The sequence below is a fragment of the Patiria miniata genome, unplaced genomic scaffold, assembly GCF_015706575.1.
Source record: "Patiria miniata isolate m_02_andy unplaced genomic scaffold, ASM1570657v1 HiC_scaffold_4, whole genome shotgun sequence".
Classification (NCBI taxonomy): domain Eukaryota; kingdom Metazoa; phylum Echinodermata; class Asteroidea; order Valvatida; family Asterinidae; genus Patiria; species Patiria miniata.
Window position 1 is genome coordinate 4,327,437 of NW_024037071.1, and position 24,183 is coordinate 4,351,619.

Here is a 24,183-nt window from a genome sequence, read left to right on the forward strand (position 1 = left end):
TGAACAGATGTGATATGTTAAACGTTAAACATTATATATACTTTGACTTATTGATGATATAATTACAACACATCAGACAATTACTTCACAATAATCGCCATGTTGCCAATAATTTCGTGCATGTTCTATTTTACTGTTACAAGGATGAGTCACGTTTTGATCGGACGAACGTTTGTTTTGAATTTTTTTAAGAACACTACAAGTTTTATTTTTAATAAGCAACGCAGGCAACTGAATTATAGAATGTCGTTTATGAAGAGTTTGCAGTGAAGTGTTCCTTTAATGTTTTTTTCATGTACTTTTTGCTTCGTTTTACCCAGTTTTATAAATGCATTTAAATGCGTAGATTGTAATAGAATGCTTTTTTTCTTAAAGTACATTTGCAGCCTATCTTTGATTTTGCACAATTATCTGTGATATTAATGTTAAACATTATAGTACCCGAACGACGTACCAAGCTTTGGCATACGCCACCTGGAAACAAGGAAAATGGATGTCAAATTGTGAGATAGTGAAACTTCTCCGGTTGTGACTACTAACATTGACAAAAATACGAATGTAATTTTCTCTGATTTTCCTATTAAGTTGAAACATCAAAGGTTAAAAACCCCAAAACACGCACGAAAGACTATACCATTAAAATGTCTTAATTAAAACAGTGGCAAGTACGTTAATCCATTCACAATGTATAGAGATCCTTTAAAATGTAGTGAACAAAATAAAGTGCGGCTGGAAATGCATATGAAGAAACTCAGCTGTAATCAATTTCTTTGGAAGATAAGTCGATTCAATGTCTTGAGAATTTATGCGTGACTTTATTCCACAACAATTCCAAATACTGGCGTATTTTGTGCACCGTGTTTAATCTGGGGATGCAAATCAACGTTTATAAACTTTGAGAAGAGAACTTAAAAGCAAAGTGCACATTAAATATACCTGTTCATGGCTGAATGAGCTGAAGACAGAACTGAATTGAATTGAAAGACTGAATTAGTGTTTATGAGACAATGTTCTTTTGCATGCCTACAATGAAATAAATGGACAACTTCAGTCATGGTTTTTGTATCTTTGTTTCTAAGGGGAAAATGACATAAGTGATTCAAGGGCGGATCCAGAACACAATTTTTTTTGGGGGGGGGGTCCAAAAAAATTTGGCCCGCACAAAGTGTGTCCAAAAAAATTACGGCGTGGGGCTCGGGCCCGCTTCCGAATTTTTATATTTTTTTATTCAAGATGCTCTGTGGTGCGATCTGAGGCAATTTCTGACCACTTTAACCAATGAGGAAAAGATGGCGGTGTACTCATTGTCTGCCTTTATTGCGAAGTCACTGAGAAAAATAAATCGATTCGTATTTTTTAATATCAAATGATCAAGAACGAGATCGACATTGTCGTTTCTATTAGTTCTTTCTTGGTTTTTTCTTTATTTGAAATGTAAGGAACTTGGAGTCGTCACTGTCACAGTTGAAGTTCGAGAAATAGAATTTGTTTATTGCTAATGAGCATTACGGGTCAATCGATTTGATATGATTTCTTGAAGTTTGTGCAAAGATTTTGCTGTACGACGTAGAACACAACAATTACGTGCCACATCGCACGTGAAGCAAGTGCCAGAAACTTCGCGTGCGAGACTTTCCTTGACCTCAAGATCCGGGATCACGTAAAAAAAAAGTGTCTCCTGCAAGGATAGATACAGAATTAAAAAAAACAAAAAACAACAACAACAGTGGGCATATACTTGCCTATAATTCTAAATGTTTGGGCTCAAGTTCACGTGATTATAGCTAATACTCGCACATGGCGGTCAACATTGGTTTCGTGCCAAACTTAGCTGTATAAAAGGCGCGACGCGCTGTCAGATCCTTTCCATCAGCTGTGAGTGCACGTCCAGAACTACTCCAGATAAAGAACTTACTGCGACTTTTGTGAGAGCTAGAGACATACAACCACGTACAAGTCAGGTAAAGTCATATTATTTTCATGTGTAGGGTTCTACCAGCGAATCTGGTTTGCATATCATTATTACGCATTTTGAGTCAGTAACATACTTTATAATAAATACTTGATTTTGCTTCGGATGATAGTATGTGGTACGTACATGATATTAAATTTGCTTTTAGTGTATTTTTCGTTTGATGCAACAAAATCTCAAGATCTTCAGTAGATTGCGTGACAACTAATCTTTCATTTTCGCTGACACATGGATACTATACCACAAAACAGATTATGTCGTTCGCTAGTTTTGCTGGTCTCGTATAATTTGCTGGCGATAAGCTCTTCCGGTATTAAAGTAGTGGCCTTCGATTTTGAGACCCTGAAAGTTGAACCTTGGTGGCGCGCTTCCGGCCCCCTCAAATAGGAAAATTTGCGTGTAAAAATCAAAATTTTGAAAACTATTTCAAGTTGGTACATTGATTTCTCATGAATATCACCCTCGAAAAATACCTTGGTAAAATTGTTACCAGCATCTCAACTTGTGGAAACTGAAAAATTGCATGACGTGTAAGAGAAATATCGTGCCAAAAAAATTACCTCTCACTTCCGAAAATCTAAAATACATGTGGACTAGCGGAACGGAGAACTCGTACAGAGATCAACAAAATCGCTGCTGGTTGCATACGTCGACAAAGTACAATCCTTGCAGTGCCCAATTACAAATCAAAGTAAAAGTAATGTTCTTTCTTATTTTCATTGTGTATTTCTATTGACAGCATGACTATGAAGAACCTGGTGTTGCTCTTCGTAGCCCTGACCTCTCCGGCATTAGTATTGTGCGCATGCAGCGATTTCCTGAGTATCTTACAGGACGAACCGTCAGGTCTTAGCCCTTGCCCCTGCACCGCATCACAGGCTAGAGGTGATTCCAACTTCGATGAGTCCAATTACGGCATCTCTACCAACCATCCCGGCGCTGCTTCCTGCTATAGATCCGCCAGCCCGTCATCTTCGGGCTCTGGCCAACAGTGCTGTTACCGATCCAGTGGGAGTATCATTGTGGGCCCACCTGGCGGAGGAACTGCCGATCGATACAGCCCGGCCAGTATCTGGAGCACTGCTCAGCATTGGCGGTATGATGTTCGTCCCTGGAATGCATGCTGCAAGGATCAGTTGAACTCAGCTAATTGCTGGACATACTACCGATACCGCCCGTCAGATAGCTGCTCCGGGTAAGTCCTTGACGGGATCCGTTTTGTATAGTCAACAAGCGGGATTCCTAAATACAGAGGAAAAGTGGGGGCATGCTTTTTATAGTGCATCAGTGCATGATAATTGAAAGAAACAACATTATTATATAACATATTTTGTTTTTCATCTGCAAAGTTACTTCTCTGGTTAACGTGCTTGCCTGTGACTCCTTTCCGCTACAGATACAGTGGCTAGAGTGAGCCAGACAAGTGTTGCACAGTGGCTGATGATATCATTTTTTTCTCATCGTCTGTCTTCAACCAAAGGACAAGCACACTTTGACAATTTGGCCATCTAAAACAATTGAAACGGTTCTTGGACTGTTGTTCCACGGAATTTTGTAACATTATAAATTTGCTTTATTGATAGTGTAATTATAATACATAAGCCAATTACATCAACCTCGATTGCCATGTTGCCCATGATTTCTTGCATGTTCTATTGTACTGTTATATATGCTATATAAACACAATCTTATATAGGATAAAACGTTTTGCTCTTGCTTTGAACTTTTTTAAGAACACGTTTTATTAGACAAGTCATGCTATCAATGCCAGAGCCTTCATTTCTTTCTAACTTGATGAGACGGTGAGCCCTTTTGTGTGAGGCTAAAAGATGTTCAATCCTTGGCAAACTTCTAAGTTCCAATGTCACATACATGTAGTTCAGAATGCATCTAGGGTTCAATTGCATACTTCGGTTTGTTCGTGAAAAGTCCGGCGATAGCAACGTTAACAACTGAACTATGCCTTATATACTTTTTGCTTCGTATTTACCCAGTTTTATAAATGCTTTTAATGCATAGAGTCTTAGAAGTACAGTTGCAGCTTATTTTTGATTTTGATATCTGTGAAATTAATGTTAAACATTAACAATATTTTTCATTACCCGAACGACGTAACGAACTTAAGCCTCCTTGGAAAAAAGGAAAAACGGAAAATCCGGTTGTGTCAATTAACATTGAAAAAATGCGAATGAAAATGTTCTCTAATAAGTTTGAGTTATTGGTTATTGAGTTGAAACATCACACATTGTTATTTAAAAACAGTGGCAAGTACGTTGATCCATTCACAGTTTATAGAGGTCCTTTTAAATAATGTAGTGAACAAAATAAAGTGCGGCTGCAAATGCATATGGAGACTCAGTTGAAGTCAATTTCTTTGGAAGATAAGTCGATTCACCGGATTCATGTGTTTTGAGAATTTATGCGTGACTTTATTCAACAGCAATTCCAAATGCTGGCGTGTTTTTTGCATCATGTTAAATCTGGAGATGCAGGTCAACGTTTACACTTTGATGTTGAAACCCAAACTGCACTAAAAAGTGGGCTGAAGCAAAGCTGAATGAAACTGAATTTGAACTGAAAAACGGAAATGAATTGCAGACTCAAGTATTGTTTACTAATGGTTTAAACACTGTACGGTTAGTCTATACACAGCTCAGTGCAGTAGCCAGCCGGGGGGGGGGGGGGTAATTAACCTCCAATATTTTGTAAGGCCCTATTGTTTCGTTTCGCATAATCCTTTCGACCAATATGAACACTTCTGATTAGGTTAGGCGCCCGCAAAGCTGATTTGACCCGCGTGTTTGGACCATGGTTCGACCCATCATATCGCGGTCGACCTTTGTTTGTGATGACCTTTGAGCGAGTGAGAAAAGCAAATGACCACATCTCATCTGCAGCCTCGACAAAACCAAACGACTCATGCAAAAAGAAACTCTACAACTATATTTTCAATCAATTGCTTTACTCTCGCAAAATTGGTGCAGTCAAACATCCGCACCCTTTGCAAGGCGTCTCCTTTCACAGTGGTAAGTGGATATACTATAGGTTTTGGTAGACAACGTGATTTGGATCCAAAAGTGAAGTACGTTTGACCATGGTTTGACATCGAGCTTATAGCTCCATGGTTTGATGGTTGGTTGACCGATGATATGACTGATTATTGATGGATTGGTTCACCATGGCAAAACGAGTGCCTCATGCATATGTATCCGTTGTTTTCTCCTTCGTCGACTTGTTGGCTTTTTTTTTATTCGACCATACTCGGATTTGACTCTTCATTGACTGAATACAAATTCTTAGTGTAACTTCTGCCCAATACATGTAGGCCTAATTGATTATCTGAATAAATTGATTCGCTAAAATTTACGGGGGAGAAGAGCAAAGTTTTCCATCAAAGCAGAAATCCAGCCTACACCTATACATATAGTGTATAAGAAAATGCACATGCAACATGCGAAACAAGCTAAATCCAGAATATTCCTTTACATAGGCCTAATGCTTCCTTCAGGATCCGGGATCACAGTATGACCCATAGCCGTCTAGATCTCCAGGCCTGTACTCGCCCCTGGACGGTGAAGGGATTTCCCCTCGAAATCCCTGCATGCAAGAGCATGGCCAGGCGCCCGCTGGGAACAATTAAGGAAATTACTGAGGCTCGATCAACTTGGCTCCTTCTCGCAAACAAACTGGTCCAGTACTAACTGCACTCTATGGACAACGCCCGCAGCCTCGCCTCCGGGGTCCTCTCCCAGCTTGCCCCATCGAAAACTATATATTACCAGCATCATTTCAGAAAAAAAAGGCTTGATTTGTTCTCATGTACAAAATACACAATTTGACAACAATACGTAGGGGCGGGTGGAGGGTGTTGACCACAAATTTGCGGGTTAGTAAAATGGCACTATTAAAATGAAGTGGACGATCACTGGACACAATCCAGCATGTGGCCCTATATAACGCTCTTTGCCGACGAAAACGATTTACGGGGGTATCACATCCCCCTTCCACTTGCACTCCACCCCCTCCTAGAGTAACTTGAGCTCTGAAACTCGATGAGCCCGCCCGAAAAGCCGAACAACTGTGAACTGTATATAGCGCCCTCTATAATTGATCAAGCAGGTAATTTGTCGCGTACCCAGACGTAGTCGTGTACTGAAGAGGGGAGATTGAAATCCTGAAACATCAGCAGAATAATTATTAAAGCAACGTGGAAATCGATATCCAGCTAGCTGCAGGGTATAATAATCCAGGGTCACTGCGTAGTTTTGTTTTTACCCGTATTTTTGTACTTTGCACGTGTTGTCTGTACTAGTACCAGTCAACACAAGTAAATACAGGTAAGTAAAATATACCTGAATGCGTTGGTTTGGTGCTGAAATGGAATCATATGTTGAATTTTATTGTTACTGTTAGCAGATTAGGCCGCCTAGCAATATCAATATGCCCCAAGGCTATTTAGTACAGCCCGTCCTGTTCGCAGCTGAGACACCCATGAACGTGGCGGTTTTGTAATCAACGTTAGCAACGGGTATATCACATGATGTAGCCCCATACAGGACTTCCTCCGTATGTTCAGTGTGTGTGTGGCCTCAATATACTCTGTGCGTGGCCAGAGGAAGCAGAAAATCAAATCAAGAGCGAAATGATCTCTCCCAAGTATTCTATGCTAACTTAGGCATAACTGCTTTTTTAATAGTCCATCTTTTTAAAAGCGCAATATTTAGTCTATATAGCTAAGAACCTGTGTTATTATTTATTATTATATTAATATAGCAAAAACGTTGAATTCATTACCTTCAGAGGTCTTTGTAATTTCGGGTTGAATTCGGACGAATTTGGGCTGCCATTATTCACAAAAGTGTCAAATCTGAAAAATCTCATTTTGGAAAGAATGTTGCATCCTGACACTGATTTATTCTTCGTATATCATCTCAATGAAGGTCAGGATCCGGGACTGAGAAACATATCCAATCTTGTTAGAAAATACTTACAAAAATCTTCTTGACTCTCCATAGACTTTGTAAACAACCGCTGAAGTGGCGTCTGGATACTACATTCTTAACCTCGTTTCTGTTCATATTTATGTCACAGATTTTTCAGGGAGTATAAAAACTTGATACAGCATGCTGTCCAGATTGTGTAGAAGCTTTCTTCAAAGCCCCTCAGTCTCATCTGCTGTGAGATCACAAAGCGGGCTGGCCATATCTTCCCAACAGGTGTTTGACAGAGAATCTCGCTATGGTGCGCATAACTATCAACCACTTCCTGTGGCCCTGAGAGAGGGCAAAGGTAATGTATGTGGGTCATTCGATAAAATTTGGGTCGGAAAGATTTCCATATACGAAGTTCACTCAACACTCTGTGTACAAACCCTATGAGAGTGGACTGAAAAATTCTAAGTGTTTTCTAAGAAAATGCTTGTATTTTCTCACTGCTCAAATTGACTTTGATGACATGAAATTGCTATCTGGGGGCTTGTTAGTCAATACAGAGGAAAATGAGTGAATTTCGCATATGGTAATCTTGCCTTAGGGTCCACTTTTTTTTATCTGTGATTTTATGTTTCTGATGCACTCCATAGTACAGTCGTCCTGTACAAAATTTGATGTAAGTCATTCTGAATGATACTTTGATGGTAAATTGCAAAGTACCAGGGTAACAGGGACAGTTAAAGTCACACATTGGCCCCTAAATTTGTAAAATGTCTCCTCAAGGGCTATTGTCTAGGTATTTACGCATTAATATGATGCCACATTTGCAGCTTTGATGCTTGCAGTTTTGAAAATTTCATAAATTCATTTTTTTTAGCTATGTCCACTTCCTCATGGAATTACCCATTAAATTTTGGTGATCCATGGACAAAAAGTGCACCTTTAAATGAAAAGTAGTGCTAACGAACCTTGAGGATCACTCTCTCTGATTTGCTTTGTAACAGGTGTATTTGTCTGGGATGTTGAAGGCAAACGCTACTATGATTTTCTGAGTGCATACAGCGCTGTTAACCAGGGCCACTGTCATCCCAAGATTGTGAGTGCACTACAGGAACAAGCCGGGGTCCTTACTCTGACGTCACGGGCATTTTATGCCGAAATCCTGGGACATTATGAGCAGTATATCACATCATTGTTTGGTTACGACAAGGTGCTGCCAATGAATACAGGTTTGTTGCTTGCAGTGTTGCAGTTGAGTCCATCACTTGTCCTCACATGTCCTGTCAAGTCCATCACAAGTCCTCACATGTCCTGACAAGTCCACCACATGTCCTTACAAGTCCATCACAAGTCCTCACATGTCCTGACAAATCCACCACATGTCAATACAAGTCCATCACAAGTCCTCACATGTCCTGACAAGTCCACAAGTCCTGATAAGTCTATCACGTCCTCCAACGTGCATCACAAGTCCTCACGTCATCACAAGTCCTCACATGTCCTGACAAGTTCACACGTTTTCACATGGCCTGATAAGTCCATCATATGTCCTCAAACATGCATCGCAAGTGCATCACAAGTCCTCAGAACTCCATCAGATGTCCTTAGATGTCCATCACAAGTATTTACAAGTCCACAAGTTCTCAAATAGTCTTACATGTCCTCACAAATCCATCACAAGTCTCATACGTGCACCACAAGTCCTCACAAGTTCATAACAAGCCCTCTCATGTCCTCACAAGTCCATTACAATTATCAAATGTCCTAACTTGTCCTCACAAGTCCATATTAGCTTGTGACAGACTTGACTGATCTTTGCTTATTGATTTTGCATGTTAGGAGTGGAGGCAGGCGAGACGGCCTGCAAGCTCGCCAGAAAGTGGGGTTACACAGTTAAAGGAGTGCCCGCCAATCAAGCCAAGATCATCTTTGCTGAGGGCAACTTCTGGGGCCGTACGCTGGCCGCTATATCAACCTCGACGGATCCCAGCAGTTACGAAGGCTTTGGGCCGTACATGCCAGGGTTTGAGGTCATACCATACAATGACCTGGCAGCGCTGGAGGTAGGGCATTGTATACACATGCAACATGATTTGGGGGAAGTATTGTGAAATTACTGGTCCCTCTTTGCGTCGAGTGGTTGTCAAAATCAGGCAACACGGAGGAAATGGTAGGGATATGGTTAGGGTTAGGGTAAGCTAATAATTATGAAATACCTTACTGAAGTAGGGTCAGGGAACCAGACTACAAGAACAGGCTTGGTTTTTCCAGCATCCATGAACGCGAAACTTAAATCATGTCAGGGACACAATATTTGCTATAAAACACTAACCCCCAAAATCCATCCATCTCTGAAAACTACAGCAAAGCAATTGTTGTATATTACCTTTGAAACAACTTATTGAAACATGCCTGTTTCTTTTTTGTCATTTCAGAAATCTTTTGAGGATCCCAACGTAGTTGCATTCATGGTAGAACCGATCCAGGGGGAGGCCGGGGTGGTAGTCCCCGACCCTGGGTATCTACCCGGTGTGCAACAGCTCTGCAGCAAGAACAATGTAAGTGTCAGCTACATGTCATTTATGCCAGGTGTATTCAGGATGGCATATATTGGGGTTGCAACAAGTATCAGTTACTGGATTAAACTATTGATGTATCGGTTATTGGGTTACATTAGTTGATTCCAATAATCTCAAAACCCCTTAAAAATCTCAAACATTCCACGGATGAAACTGTATACCTGGTGGCATGGGTGGCACAGTGTGTAAAGCGCTCACCTCTCTCCGCTGCGGCCCGGGTTCGATTCCCGGCTCGGGTCATTCGCGAGTAGAATTGTTCATTGATTCTCTTCTCTTCTGTTTTTTTCTTCTGTGGGTTCTCTTGTTTTGCTCCCTCCGCAAAAATCAACACTTTCAATCTCTGGCAGTGATCCAAGGTAAGACATGAGTCGTGTGGCGGTGCCTTTACAGGCCTTCGGCTCGATTACGTTGTAAGCTGCGTCCTTCGCAATTCAGCTACTCTTCTGCGAATAAGTGATGATTAGCCCCCAAATTTATTTACTAGTTTTTGTTTCTATCTCAGTTGAAGTGTTTGCTACCCCAACATTTGTGAAAGAATTAATTTTTAAATTGTGAAGATGTTAACTCTTTGGCCTTAGACACAAGGGGTAAAACCTTCATGGTCCTACCAAGTCCATACAAATGACGACGATAAAAACCGCGGAATATTGATCTATTTGTTCCCATTGTGTCCTTGACCTCGCAGGTCTTGTTTATTGCGGATGAAGTCCAGACTGGGCTAAGCAGGACCGGCAAGCGACTCTGTGTAGATCATGAGAATGTGAGGCCTGATATGGTACTGCTCGGCAAGGCGCTGTCAGGTGGCATTTTCCCTGTGAGTAGCTGTGCTAGTCTGCGGATTAGTTAGGGCTGTGCTGATTATACTCATCCGAACATTTGGTCATACATCAGATATTCAATCCCACACCAAATATCTGAATTGCTTTTTTTTTTTCCCTATTCAATTATGGCCAAAAAAAATAAGTCTCCGGTTTCTTGTATGGAGTTTGCCCAAAAAGTGGTGCGGCGACGCGGCTTTTTTTGTTTTTTTTTTACCTGATTTTTTTTGCCTCGAATGTCGGCTGATGACTGCAAATGGTGCCCGACTAGACTTAGTGCAAATACATTGGAGTCCAGAGAAGCCACATAAAGCTTATTCTCGATCATAACCCCATCTAAAAACACGTTAAAATTGTGCAGCAGCAGGATTCCAGTCAAAACAGTGAGTTTGGCGGTTTTGAGACATCATCTTTCATTGAAAGAAAAACCTTTTTCATTTTGCCGACGCGCATAGCTACGGCGACGCGCGCGCATACCAGAAACCGGAGACTTTTTTTTTTGGCCTATTTAATATTTATTTTTATTTATTTATTTATGTATTGATTTCTTCCCCATACTGGGTGGCCCATTCAGTCCTTTTATCAGAACTGATCTCCCATGGGTCCCATGAGCAGTATCGAGAAGATGAAAATAGAAAGGTCCTTGATTTTATTAAATAATGTATAAGTTGCAAGGTGTTATTGTTTGTCAGATAATAATAACAATAATGATAATTTAAAATTTATAATGCGCCTTTTGCATATAAATGATCAAAAGCGCATTACAGAATCAACAATAAATGTAAAGTACATCATAATAAATAGAAAGACAGAAGGATTACGGTAGAAAGTCACGTCGCCGTGCCAGTGCCCAAACCGCAGTATGGGGATACGTCTGTCTCGTCAACAGGGAGAATATATTACTTAAGCCTAACCCTGCTGACATCGGTGATATCTCGATCTTTTCCGGAGACAGACGCCTCTAACCCTACCTACGAATTAATTAAGCATCTAGCTACCGGCACAATGACGCTAGAAATGAGGACTAACACGCATTAAAACCCTTTTAAAAAAAGCCACATTTACGTTGACAGTTACTTTACCCGCATGATTGGAACATTGGCTCTAATATGCATCTAATGTTAAATATCAGCTGGTCAGCTACCTTGAAAGAATATTTTGGTGTGTAGATGTAGTTCTTAACATTTTGTTAAGGTCTTTGTCAATTTGTTAACAGGTGCGGGGCCCGCAAATCTAGATTGGCGGCCTTTCTAACATCTTGACTGGGCATGCAATTTAGGCTGGTGTATGTAAAGGTTTTTAATACATGTACAATAGGATTTGCGTATAGTTGATTCAGAATTGGGTTTTGCTCTTCACCGACATATTTTATAAAGCTGTTAAATCATATTCAGTGTTGTCCGGATTGATTGTGAGATGTCTTGGTGGTCAGGTGGTAAGACATATGCACTTGTAAACAGAGGTCGTGGGTTCGAGTCCCACCCGAGTGTTTTTTTTCTTCTCACAATCAATCGGGGGTAACACCGAGTACGCAGTGTTTATAATTTTAAAATACATGTCAAACATGTTTGGTGCGTTTCAAACATTCAACTAAATTTATAACAGCCAAGTTTGAAAAGAAGTAATGATATCTGAGCAATTATCAACAAGTTTAGTACAGCAAGTGGTCGTCGTTGTAATGCTGATTGTGTTGTGGTCTGTGCTCGTCAGGTGTCTGCGGTACTTGCTGACGATGATGTAATGCTGTCTATTAAGCCAGGCGAACATGGCTCAACGTACGGCGGCTGCCCACTGGCATGCAAGGTGGCTATAGCTTCCCTGGAGGTATGGAACAATTATTTCTTGCATGGTATTTAGTTCCCCCCCCCCCCAACCAAAAAACACAGGAACCCACACATGGAGTAGCCTCTCGAGGTGGGCGGACGTTAACCTACGTGGACCAGCTGTGTCGGGACACTGGGCTAGCCTCCGCAGCTGAGATCAGGACGGCCATGGGCGAGTGTGATGTATGGCGCGCCATTGTTGCATTTCGACAAGAGTCAACCTGACGATGATGAACGTTACACAATATATTGTCCTTCACTGGCGCCCTCCAAAGTGGTACCAAGGTTTCATCTGCTGTCCATGCACAGCGTTCATAATCACAAATTTTATAAATGTTCCAAATTAGTACGATTGTGTAAGGATTTCATCTGATTGATTTTGGTTCCATTTGTATAGGTCTTGGAGGACGAAAAATTGGCTGAACATTCGCAGCGTTTAGGGGTCATCCTCAGGGAGGAACTCAACAAACTGGATAAAGATATCGTGACGTTGGTGAGAGGCAAGGGCCTGCTTAATGCCATCGTCATACGCGACACTGAAGGTACAGATCATCCCTTCCTATTCATATACATAATGGTCCAAAAAAAATTGCAACCTCCTACTTCCAATGTCTAGGGACATAAACCATTGATATGTATGGCTAGGACATTTTGTTAGAAGGAAAATAATGTATATCGAGAACTCCTGATTCGGTTCAGTAGTGACAGTTGTGCTGACGGTTGTGACGTGTTTTTGTACTGTTTTCTGTCAGATTTTGACGCCTGGAAAGTTTGCTTAAAGCTGCGCGACAACGGACTCCTTGCCAAGCCGACCCATGGTGACATCATTCGCTTTGCTCCGCCCCTTGTCATAACTGAAGAACAGCTCCATGAATGTGTTGGCATCATCAAGAATACAATCATGTCATTCAAGTGAAAACTCCACACGCAAAATCCACTCTGTCATGTCCATCATGAAATCACCTTTAATGTCCTTATATGATTAAATATCATTGTGTGCACCTCAAAATTACATTTCGTTGAGTCTAAAATACTCCTGAAAGATTATGTTCTCTTAAAGGGAATATACAACATTTGCAAACATCGTAAATACCTTACTAGGATGTTGGTAAATGACAGTCTAAAGCATCCTGTAAAATTATGGCACCAGGTGTGAAGTCATTTTCAAGAAAATTGTATTTTTGTATACATTTCCAATGGTGGTCGGCCGACCACCGTTGGAAAAACCTAACTATTTTTCAACTACTGCTACAAATTTACCCTTTTTTCGGTCTAAATTTTGTTTGCTATTTGTTACATGTTCATTAACGGGTGCAGAGCAGCTAGACCGGTTCCCTTACCTTACAATTTTCTGGCATCTATAAATTCATCCATTTTATCTTTAGTGGAGTCAGGGAACCAGACTACTTGAACATTTTTGTTTGTCTTGGTTTTTCCAGCATTTTCGAACACAAAATTTCAAACATATCAGCGTAACAATATTTGATCTATTATACTAACCCCTCAAATAGTTCATTTCTGAAAATTACAGCAAAAGCCAATGATTTGCATTCCCTTTAAATTATGGGACGTGTGCTTACGTTTTTCTGTTTAAAAGTGTGTTGTTTGTATTCGTCTGTGTACATTGTGCTGGTCTCAGAGATCCAGCCTAGTATTCTCCTTGTACCTAACTAACTGACTGACACGCTCTCACTTGTGACTTAGCGTTGTCGTTGGCTGGTGAGGAGTGCTATTGTATAGGATTACCTGTAGTCGGCTAAATCGGCCCTATGGTTAGTTGGTGAGGAGTGCTATTGTATAGGATTACATGTAGTCGGCTAAATCGGCCCTATGGTTGTCGTTGGCTGGTGAGGAGTGCTATTGTATAGGATTACATGTAGTCGGCTAAATCGGCCCTATGGTGTACGTGCTCACATAAAGGACTTCCATCAAATAACAATTGCAATAATCCGAAATTTATGAATTATTCTGTAACTAAATATGCAGATTTCTTGGTTTGATTTGTCATTTTCAGGGCGAATTTGTAAAAAAGACTTTAAAAATTAAAACGTTTATAATGGAATTATTGATCCAATGCAATATTTGCAGTGAATTGCCATATCAGACATATTGGAAAAGGGAGCGCTATGGCTGATATAATTTTTTTTTTTGAATAATCTTTTAGGGAATTGGTGACAGTGTTAGTTAACATGGCTAGGGACGCTTTGGTTTGTCATTTACAGATATTCTTTCTTTAACATTGTACGATAACTGAAGTGATTCTTACAGAATTTCAGACTCTACTAAGAATGTTTACTTACCTAATTGTCAACATCTCTTTGAAATATTTTTATAAAATTGAGGGTGAATATTTCAGGGTATTTTGGAGGGGGAAAAGAATTTGCTGTTATACCTGTGCAGGCGTTAATCTATACGTTGGTAGAAGTCCGTTTGTGGTTGTGCTGTGTGAACTTCAAAATTTAGAGAAATTCTTTTTTTCACCCAGACATCTTATGCCTGGAAATATACCTTCATTTCTGTAATCTCAGAAGATTTAATTTACATATCTTAAATTTTTTTCCTATATTGAAATTCCTTAATTTCTTTACCTATTACAGAGGGACTTTAGTATCCTTGTTTTATTTGAAATTTCTTAAGGGAGTGCCGGTTTTTTGTTGGCAGATTTTATTTTCTTAGATATCTTGTAGTTGTGCTTTTTTCTTTTACTTTCGTGTTTAGCTTATTATCTTTTATGGTGTATTGCATAGGCTATACAATAAGCAAAACATATGCTGAAAGCTTTGTAAAGTAAACAAAAAAGCACAGGTAAAACTTATACCAGTTTAGTGAAACTTTTTACGAACATTTCTTAATATCAAAGATAAATATTGTATTTGTGCGGTTGAAGGGTTATAGGGCCTGAAGTTCTAAATGTATACACAATCGAACACCTTTATAACACAGTCCCTTGGACTTCTGCCGTGTTATAACAGGTACCTAAGCAGTAATGGAAAACAAAGAAAACTGTAGACGTGGTACCTAAAATGTTGCTTGTTACAAGGAGGATGTTGTATTACATGTAACAGTGCTCTTCTTATCAGGCTTCGACTGTAGACAGATGTAGAATACTGTATCGGATTTAACATGTTTAAAAATGACATTGACAAAGACCTTGACAGAGTGGGGAACCGTCAACATAGGGCTGGATAGCTCAGTTGGTAGAGCACTGGAACGGCAATCCGGAGATTGCAAGTTCCAGCCCCGCTCCAGTCAATTTTTCTTCGTTCTTAAAACAAAAAAAAGGTTTTAAAATGTATTCATTAATGAGACATCCTGAAGTCTGGCGTGTTAGTGAATTCCTAAGTAGACACTATGTTGTACATGTATTATTCTGGTAAAATGTCATAATCATTGGAGAAGAAATATGAACTACATGTACATGTACTTGAAAACCCGTTCTATAGGTGATGTAATTATTTATTGCACCCCCACTGAAGCTACAGACGATCTGTAAGATGATATTTAACTAAGGACAAATACAATTTATTTCGTATCGATTGCAACATTTCGAAACAATAATCATGGGAATTTTTTTTTCTTCAAAAGTTAAAGACTTGTATTCGCTGACAAATCTGGGCTATGCTGAAATTGGGTACTCTCTATCCTAATCTTTCGCCTTAAATGAAGCTGCTTTCATTTAGTTGAAAGAAGATATTTTACAAACACATTTTTGTAGCTATCCTAATGCTTCTGACACGTATAAAAAGGCTGATAGAAAACACGCTACATTGTATTGCCCGTTTTCTAGTGCAGAAATAAAATGAGCACAAATATCAGTGTTTTACATGCTGACATTTATTTCCATCGATCATTTATAGTTTTACATCCATATGAGGACCATCATGCGAGGACTGACATTTTTTCTTGACATGCCCCATAAAGTTTGCTCACGATCACCTCCGAGGACTTGGCTCAGGTCCTCGGTGTTATTGTTATGACAGGTTATCCTTTGTTCAAAGTGCTCAGTTGTAAAGAACTGAACGAGAACCGTTGTGTGGAGTATTTTAACCACGTGTTCAAAACGGTTTGGGATATAGACCGTTATCATGTTCCGGCCATCTTGATTTTTTCCCATTCAAATTAATAACCATATCGAAGTGCTATCACAAAGGGATGTCCATCGGTTCATGTTAGTCTGTTGCTGACAAAAACTTGACGAAAACCAGGGAAAAGTTTCCGGGTTTTGTTGCCTTCACCGTTGTGCTCAAAAGGGGCAGGAGGCCAGTTTGAACTCGGGTTAAGCTTTTCAAAATAACTCCCTAATTCCAAGGATTGGATTCGAAAAATTTAAAGTGAAAATCAATCTAATTAACATTCTTTGCAAAAAGGGTAACTCCAGTAATCTCGATTTCAGTCTAAAATGTCTGGTCCCCAGTTTAGTCTGTGGGAGTGAAATTTGACTCGAAAACAGTAAATTTTCACTCTGGGGAAATTACAGAGATGATGTATTGCTTCTTGAGCGTTCAGCAATTATTATGACCGTCACAGCAAATCCTAAATTATGACAATTTTGTGCTATCTCGAAGTCATATAATACAGGAGTTGTGTGTATTTCTGACTCTAACTTTCTGGAGAGCCTGCAGCTTTCCTCAAACACTCGGTTGAGTCGAAGCCGATAATTAAACCCAATTGCAGATTACCGCATGCTTGATAATTACATTTCGCACATGGCAATTTTTTTTCCAAATTGCCCCAGTGTAATCTTACTAAATATACATGTATTGTGTTACAGCTCAGCCATTGGCATTTAGTGAACAAATCTCAAAAGCAATCTACGACGTAAACTGTGTTTTTGTTTTAAGTTTTCCTCGGAAGACACTCGTCCCAGCTGGATTGATGACCAAAGCAATCGCGATGTGATACGCTTTTGACAAATTTGGTTTTAAATTATAAATGGTTTGCTTAGGGCGAGGTTAATCACGGTGTTGTTTGTCGAAAGAACAGGATGTGGACTTTGCTTAGAGCTAGGATCGTCACTCTCAAAACCATGGTGACTCGAAGAACTCAATTTTTTTGAGATTAGTTTTAATAATGAATTATTAGTTTTTAATAATGAATGATGACATCCTTGGCGATTATTGTCCACACCTGCCTGGCGGGATATAAAACAATGTTCTGAGACGGACACCTTTATTATCGGGATCTCGACAACGCAAAGGCACCCCGGGCGCTCCGTCGGGTCCTTTCAATAGTTACTGCTATGGTAAACCAAGTGGCCTGTAATTTGTGATCGGGTTATTGGCATTTGAAACAGTTCTTGAAGTTTTACTCGAGAGAAAATTAGAACTACTATAAATAGAGTGAAAACAAGTTACAGGGCCTACATGTATAGCATATATAAATCTCAGCTAGCCAGGCAACCGAACACCATTTAGTTGAAGCAAGTGATCCTAGGTAGAACGCTCAAAGGTAAGTAGACCGTACCTGTTACTAAATTTTTTTCAACAATAGTGATGTCCCTTTTCAGATAAACGTTTTCTAAAGTCATTTAGTTATATTTACATTTAAGAAAAAATCTGACTTTTTCACAGCTGGAAGTAAGCCTTGACAAAATAGTCCTATTGCTCGTTCATTTTCTTCCACTGCTGTATGATAAGTGATGGATTTGAATTATAACATTTTTAATTTTTATAAACCACAAATCAGCCGAGTATAAGCTTAAGAAATACTTCTCAGATATAAAGTCACTTCTGTACTCTATCGTTCATTTACTGTACACGCCTTAACAGCTTGCATGATTTTTCTCTATATAATCGATTTATCTTTTTATTAAATGAAAAATAACTGAAGTTTTCTTATACCTGTTTTCCCAATAAGGTTTCCTGTGTGTCTTGCTATTTTGCATTTCCTTCTTTGTTTCGGTCATGTTCACGATCCCGAGCTATTTCAAGGCTGTACCCCAACATGACTACAATAACATTTTAGAAATGACGCAACGTTTAAGTCGTTTTTTTTCCCCGTTTGTATCCTTTAGGCCTTAGTCTTTGTAGACCAGGCACGAATGCCTGAACTGCCTCAGTGTCTAGCGGGATTGATCATCGGATCATTGCTTGTTTGCAATTGGCTGGGATACCCCCACGAGAAGAGCATCTAGCATCCTGCAATGTGAATACACAAGCTAAAGAAGACATCACCGATCATTTTAGATGATCGCAAAGTTTTGTTTGACCTACGCTTCAGTGAAATTGGATATTGCTTCCCATCATCATTGCATGACACGGAGTAAAACTTAAAACCATCCGAATAACCACAACGCATTGTTTGATATTCACAAGTGGACAATCATCAGGTAGTTCTTTGTCACAACTGCCAGAAACCCTGATAACCTGCAGAATATAGGTATGGATGAACTATTCAATTTTACGAGCAGTGATTACATATTCGCAGCACACATTGGTCTTAGTATCGTTGGAACAGTTGGCAACACGCTGGTGGTCCTGACCATTATTGGCGTGAAGTTCTTACATACCTATACCAACTTCCTGATAGCTCACCAGGCAGTGGCTGATGCGCTTGTTTGCGTCTCCAATCTGATATTTCATTTCAGATATGTCCCTGTGACGCTCATCAATTCAGCTACGTGTATTTTGTTCTACCACCGGATATCATTTTATATTTTCGCTCTGGCGTCCTCCTTCTCTCTGCTTTGCTTGAACGTAGAGAGATACATCGCTATCGTGCATCCACTTCACTATCCAAACTACGTGACAAACGCCAGAGTAGCACAAGCCCTGGTTGCCATCTGGACTATTTCGCTCCTGCTTGCTCTTGTAGTAGGGCTGACATCAGTCTACTACGACGCAGAACTGAACCAGTGTGCCACTGCAGAGAGTGATGTATTCATGCAAGTCGTTCAGGTGGCCACGGGCGGGTTTGCTTTGATTGTCAACTTGGTAGGGATAGTCGTGCCGTACACGCAGATCTTGGCGAGCATCAACAGCAGCGCGCAAAGACAACGGGCTAACGGTATGGCGGTGGACGGGCTGCTACAAGCCAGACGACAAGTTATCAATGTTCTCATGTTCGTTGCGGCAGCGTACTGCATAACATGGATACCAGTAAACATAATCTACGCTTTACTGTCCTTTAATGTTATCGTTGATCCACTTTTTTACGATCTGAGTGAAGTGGTGATACTTTGTAATTCGGTGGTGAATCCATTCATCTATGCGTTCAAATACAAAGAGTTCAGGAGAGGTTTCCATAGGCTGTTCTCATGCACCGGGAGACAGGGGAGGGTTCATCCGATTCGGTATTAAATGTAATTCATGAATACCTAAGACAGTTTACCCATTTCTATTGGTCGAGAGTCCGTCACGTGGCCGGTCTTAACGGTTGATAAAACACCGGCTGGTTGGTCTTAAACACTTTTCCAGTGTCACATGAAATTTGGACTCTTATGAAATCATGGTCTCTTCTATATACCCTTTTATTGGTTGATGAACGAATTCTTACTCAGGCATGCGCAATACTACCAATGAGTCAGTATTTCATTGTCCTAAACTCACGCTACAACGACACAGCTGCGTTCTCTGACACAGCTGCGTTCTCCGACACAGCGGCGTTCCCCGACACAGCTGCCGTTCCCCGACACAGCTGCGTTGTGCGCCACATGGCTCAGTACGCGCCACGCGTGCGCCAATCTCTATAAGGAGTTCACTACTTGTGAGAGGCACATATCAAAAACATAAAGTAAACTTGCTGAACAAAATCGTTGGAAACGATGTTTTGACTCTTTGTATTTATGAATGGGAATAAATAATGTGCTTGTCCGGTATTAACACTATGTTTAAGACCGGTTTGGAGTCTAGACGCTTCGACTTGGGTCATTATCAGCGTCTAGCCTTCAAAGCCGACCAAGCGTAAATTTATTCCCTTATTATCATCCACTTTATATCATCCGTGAATAGTGTTATAAGCATTTTAGTGTTTTTAGTAATTCTGTTACCACTTCAAGGGAAAAAGGAAAAAAGAAATACGCGTCGCAGAGTGTATGGCTATATAGTAAATGTTAGTGATATAGTATATGTATATTTAGCGCTACTAAAAATAACGATTTTCGTATTCTCTCGCCAGATTGCTAGTAAGAAATAAAAAGAAGACAGTAAATTTGTATATACAACATCATCTCAAGGATGTACCAGGTAGTTCTAATTGATGTTCATTATTTTGTACTTTGATAGACCATGCTAATTGCACAAGGGTGTTAAAGGCGGCCTCGGCCTCTATTGTGAAAAAAATAATAAATACCTTTCACTGCACTAATATCGCCGCAATCAGGGCGCACTGTTACATCTTGACATTTCATCAAAGCTAAAATATGCAGAAAATCATGAAAAGAATTGCTTGGGTTGCGTATCAGTAACAAAGATGCATGCTGACGCAACGATCGAGCAACATGTTCCATAGAAACATCATACAATGCTTAATACATCTGCCAGGTTTTAGTCCAATCGGACAAATTGGTTATACATGTCTCATTTTTCATTCCTACAATAATTAACTTGCTGTCCAAAATTCAATAAATTATACACTCGTAAAATTTGGACCCTGAATCTGGGTTAAATAGATTTGACCTGACACTTTTCTTAGTCAAACTGACCCTTTTCCCGTGTAAATGTAACAATTTCGTGGTGTAAATGCAATATTTTTGGTGTGTCAAAATGACAACTTCCGAGTCAAATGGCCAGGAAAATTGACTCAGAGAAGTGTCATTTTGACCCATAAAAGCTTCAAGTCAAATCTGACACAGCATTGGATCACGTGACGTACACAGAGTGTATAACGTTAATAAAATCATCGAACGTGTGCAAGACAGCACAACAGAAAAAAAACATCTATGGTTTGAGGGGTTACATCTCTATGTTCCGACACCCCTATGTTCCGACTGCACATATTCCTATTCCTAACCCTAACCCTTACCAGTAACACAATCGTCCAAGAAACCTGTAAAATACAGGGTTGCGCCTTCAAAACTCCTCAGTTTTTTTAAAAAGATATTTCATACAAGATGAGAACTGGAAAGGTAGTCTTAAAAAGTTCTCTAAATATTTCATTATGCAAGGATGTTCAGTGTATTTTGCAAGGATGTTCAGTATATTTAGACTTTCATTGTAAACTTACACAGTTTGTAAATAAGTTTGGCACTACCCAGATAATCCCCATTTACACAGACTTCTCAGGGCCTCATTGTCAGTGTCTCGAGTGAACAGAAACTATCCAGAAAATATGTTCACATTTTTTTATTCGAGAATTTTATATTGCATTTTGTGATAATAATTATTAGCTCCATATAAGTAGGCCTTTTAGGCATATTGTATAACTTGTATTAGATGCATTCTTGGGACGAAACATTGTTTCGATTGTCAGTATTGGTGAAGGGTGCAAGTAAAAGTAAAGTAAATGCAAGTACTATAAAACGTTAAGCACTATACCAGCGTAAGAACTTTATTTTAAGCTGTCTTATTTGTATGTTATTTTGGCAGGGTGATGTTTCCCGTACAAACTATAGAGGCTCAGTCGGAAAATGCCTGATGTGAATCGTTGGAATTTACACTTTCACTTTCGCGACGGATACAACATCATGAAGTGTCATTTTGGGGGAAAAAAATGTAGACGATTATTGTGATACCAGTTGGCTATTTGGCAGAGGTATGGAAAGATGAGTACAAAGTACTAGTGACTCAATGTACAAACCTAACTGGTCTGTTCTATATCGATGTTTTTCCTCATTTAAAAATAACACGGATAATCCGAGTGAACATAAACACGGATCTGTACACGGACGTTGCGGGCTGTTCAGAACGTTTCTTGGCAACAACATCTCCCTAACTCTGTGCTGTATGGTGCCCTTCCCCCTATCTCAACCACCATCAGACAGCGTCGCCTTCGGCTAGCCGGTCACATTTATCGACATAATGAGCCAGTTAGTCAAGTTCTCCTCTGGAATCCTGAAGCTCCTCGTACGAAAAGGGGCGTCCCAACATGACCCTGAAAACATCCATCGAGCTAGAAACTGGTCTGAGTGGTCCATCTCTTTCCAACACTATGCTCAACAGGGACAGATGGGTCCAACTCATCAAGTCATCATGAAAATGAATGAATGAAGGAGGAGAAGAAGACAAATATTAATGTCAGCCGATGATATCGTTTTCAGGGTATATTCCAGTAGACTGAAGCCATCTTGTATCCATACTCATGCTTTACACCATATATATCAAGCATGCCTAATATTTAAGAATAAAAAAAATATATATATTGGTAAACATACATTCGGTTTGGCACAATGCATAGGTTGTTTTATCACGAAATACAATGCAGGCCTTTTTTGTGTTTATGATGATAACATTTTCATCAAGTCAGTCCGCGTTTTACCAGCGGGAATTGACTTCCTTGACATCTGGGACGTGAACAAGCAGAGATAACTGGGGTGGGTCTTCCTGTAAAATAATACAATGTATTCCAATTTCGGGAAGTGTAATATCATTTATGTACAACACTTCCTTAGTACTGTTTTCGTCTCTATAAAATAAAAGTTCACGAATTATTGGGGTGATTAAATAAAGTGCTGCTGGGCGTGTCCATGCAGCTTGTCGGTAGGCTGCACTTCGGCAATGATGTACTAACACTTCAAAAAAAATTTCATTGAATAAAAAAAGAAGGTGAGTGCCTAAATCTGGCCTGTTAGGCGCATCAGCAGCCGAAAGAGCAAAATTGAAAATGAATTTCGATGTATATATTCTTTAGCCTTATATATCAATAGCTGTCAAAGTGAAGATATCCTGCACTGAAAAATTGCCTGGGTTAATTTTACCCGAGCAAGGGTGAAAACTGCAAGTACGCATAATGTTGTCCTGTACCCAATTGTTTGGGTTAGAATTTCTGTTAAATTCAACCAACTTGTGGTAAAACCAGACTAAATTTTATTTGGTCTTGTGTGACCACAAGTTTTGGTCGCCAATTTAACAGAAATTCTAACCAAAGTAATTAGGTAAAGCACAATCCAAATTTTGGGTAGTTGCAGTTTTCACCATTGCTTGGGTGAAATTAACCCAGGCAATTATTCAGTGTGTGTAACTTTTCAAGCCTCGCACAAACTCTGCTCTTTAAAAAGGTTTAAAAGGTTTTGTCACCTCTAATGACCTTCGTTATGGCTTGCCAAATTGTACAATGAATGAGGAAATGAATGTTTCTGTTGTTGCGGTGCTGCTTGGATCTCGATTTCCGGTATCGAAAGTTGATATTTCAAGCCTCGTTGGCCTGATTTTGACTGATCCCTTTGCAACCACTGTATAAACAGATCTTGAAATCCAGCATCGAAACTTAAGATGCAAACTAAATAAGGAGGATAATCAAACCACTATTTACTGATGGCTCCGACAAAGACTGATACTATTGTTCTTTTCTCTAAAGCCTTACAGATAACGTAAGTAAACGGGGGGGGGGGGGGGCAGCATTTGCACTAAGTTGCCCTGTTCAAAAGTTTCTATCATGTTCAATATACTAAAAATTAACATCGCAATTATTGACCCAAACCATCTTCTTTTCCTTCCCCCTTTGCCTTCCATATTTCTGTTTTGTTTTGTATTGTTCTACAGGGAGGAGAGAGTGCCCTTGCCCTAAACCTCCAACGCGAGTCTTTTATCACCTACTTCAAGTTTTTCAATTGGATACTGTGGATGGACGAATCGATTTTACCCTAATGGGTGTTGACCGATACTCAATTACGAGAAAGGGTATTAAGCATACGTTTGCTTCGTTTACAGACATGTTGAAGGCTTACATACTACGTATTTTGTTCGTTTCTTTCGTAAGAAACTGAAAAAAAATGTAATAAATCGAAAAGAGTTTGACTTCAATTTTTGTCATTTGCGACAATGTGTTTCTTGAATGCACTACATCCCTCTCTCTTTAATGGTACCTTCTGAGGTTTAATGAATAATTTTTCAATATTGTCTTCTCTTAAATTGAGGAAATAGGATATTGATTGCGCTTTATAAAAGTCTCCAGAGTTAACCGAGC

General features: G+C 39.7%; 3 protein-coding genes across 4 annotated transcripts; all 3 read left to right on the forward strand.

The window, feature by feature from the left end:
- The first annotated feature begins 1,738 nt into the window (after positions 1 to 1,738).
- LOC119739570 (sushi domain-containing protein 2-like) lies at positions 1,739 to 4,318 on the forward strand. The gene is made up of 3 exons (XM_038214552.1): positions 1,739 to 1,961; positions 2,712 to 3,167; positions 3,369 to 4,318. Exons 2-3 carry the CDS (start codon positions 2,713 to 2,715, stop codon positions 3,379 to 3,381), a joined length of 468 nt encoding a protein of 155 aa, XP_038070480.1. The 5' UTR covers positions 1,739 to 1,961; position 2,712; the 3' UTR covers positions 3,382 to 4,318.
- A 524-nt stretch (positions 4,319 to 4,842) lies between these two features.
- On the forward strand, positions 4,843 to 13,207 carry LOC119739743 (ornithine aminotransferase, mitochondrial-like). Of its 2 annotated transcripts, none has more exons than XM_038214787.1 (9): positions 4,843 to 4,998; positions 7,064 to 7,261; positions 7,908 to 8,132; positions 8,743 to 8,966; positions 9,339 to 9,461; positions 10,168 to 10,296; positions 12,011 to 12,124; positions 12,521 to 12,665; positions 12,876 to 13,207. In XM_038214787.1, exons 2-9 carry the CDS (start codon positions 7,096 to 7,098, stop codon positions 13,037 to 13,039), a joined length of 1,290 nt encoding a protein of 429 aa, XP_038070715.1. In that variant the 5' UTR covers positions 4,843 to 4,998; positions 7,064 to 7,095; the 3' UTR covers positions 13,040 to 13,207. The 2 variants fall into 2 exon arrangements, with proteins under 2 accessions (XP_038070715.1, XP_038070714.1); XM_038214786.1 differs by lacking the exon at positions 4,843 to 4,998 and adding an exon at positions 6,147 to 6,309.
- Positions 13,208 to 18,136: 4,929 nt separating this feature from the next.
- Positions 18,137 to 19,488, forward strand: LOC119739744 (galanin receptor 2b-like). Its single transcript, XM_038214788.1, has one exon. It carries the CDS (start codon positions 18,504 to 18,506, stop codon positions 19,419 to 19,421), a length of 918 nt encoding a protein of 305 aa, XP_038070716.1. The 5' UTR covers positions 18,137 to 18,503; the 3' UTR covers positions 19,422 to 19,488.
- Positions 19,489 to 24,183: the final 4,695 nt, after the last annotated feature.

Coding starts and splice junctions, on each gene's coding strand:
- LOC119739570 (XM_038214552.1), top strand. CDS start 2,713: ATGACTATGAAGAACCTGGTGTTGCTCTTCGTAGCCCTGACCTCTCCG.
- LOC119739743 (XM_038214787.1), top strand. CDS start 7,096: ATGCTGTCCAGATTGTGTAGAAGCTTTCTTCAAAGCCCCTCAGTCTCA. Junction 10,297..12,010: donor TGTCAGGTGGCATTTTCCCT/GTGAGTAGCTGT, acceptor TGTGCTCGTCAG/GTGTCTGCGGTACTTGCTGA. Junction 12,666..12,875: donor CGTCATACGCGACACTGAAG/GTACAGATCATC, acceptor GTTTTCTGTCAG/ATTTTGACGCCTGGAAAGTT.
- LOC119739744 (XM_038214788.1), top strand. CDS start 18,504: ATGGATGAACTATTCAATTTTACGAGCAGTGATTACATATTCGCAGCA.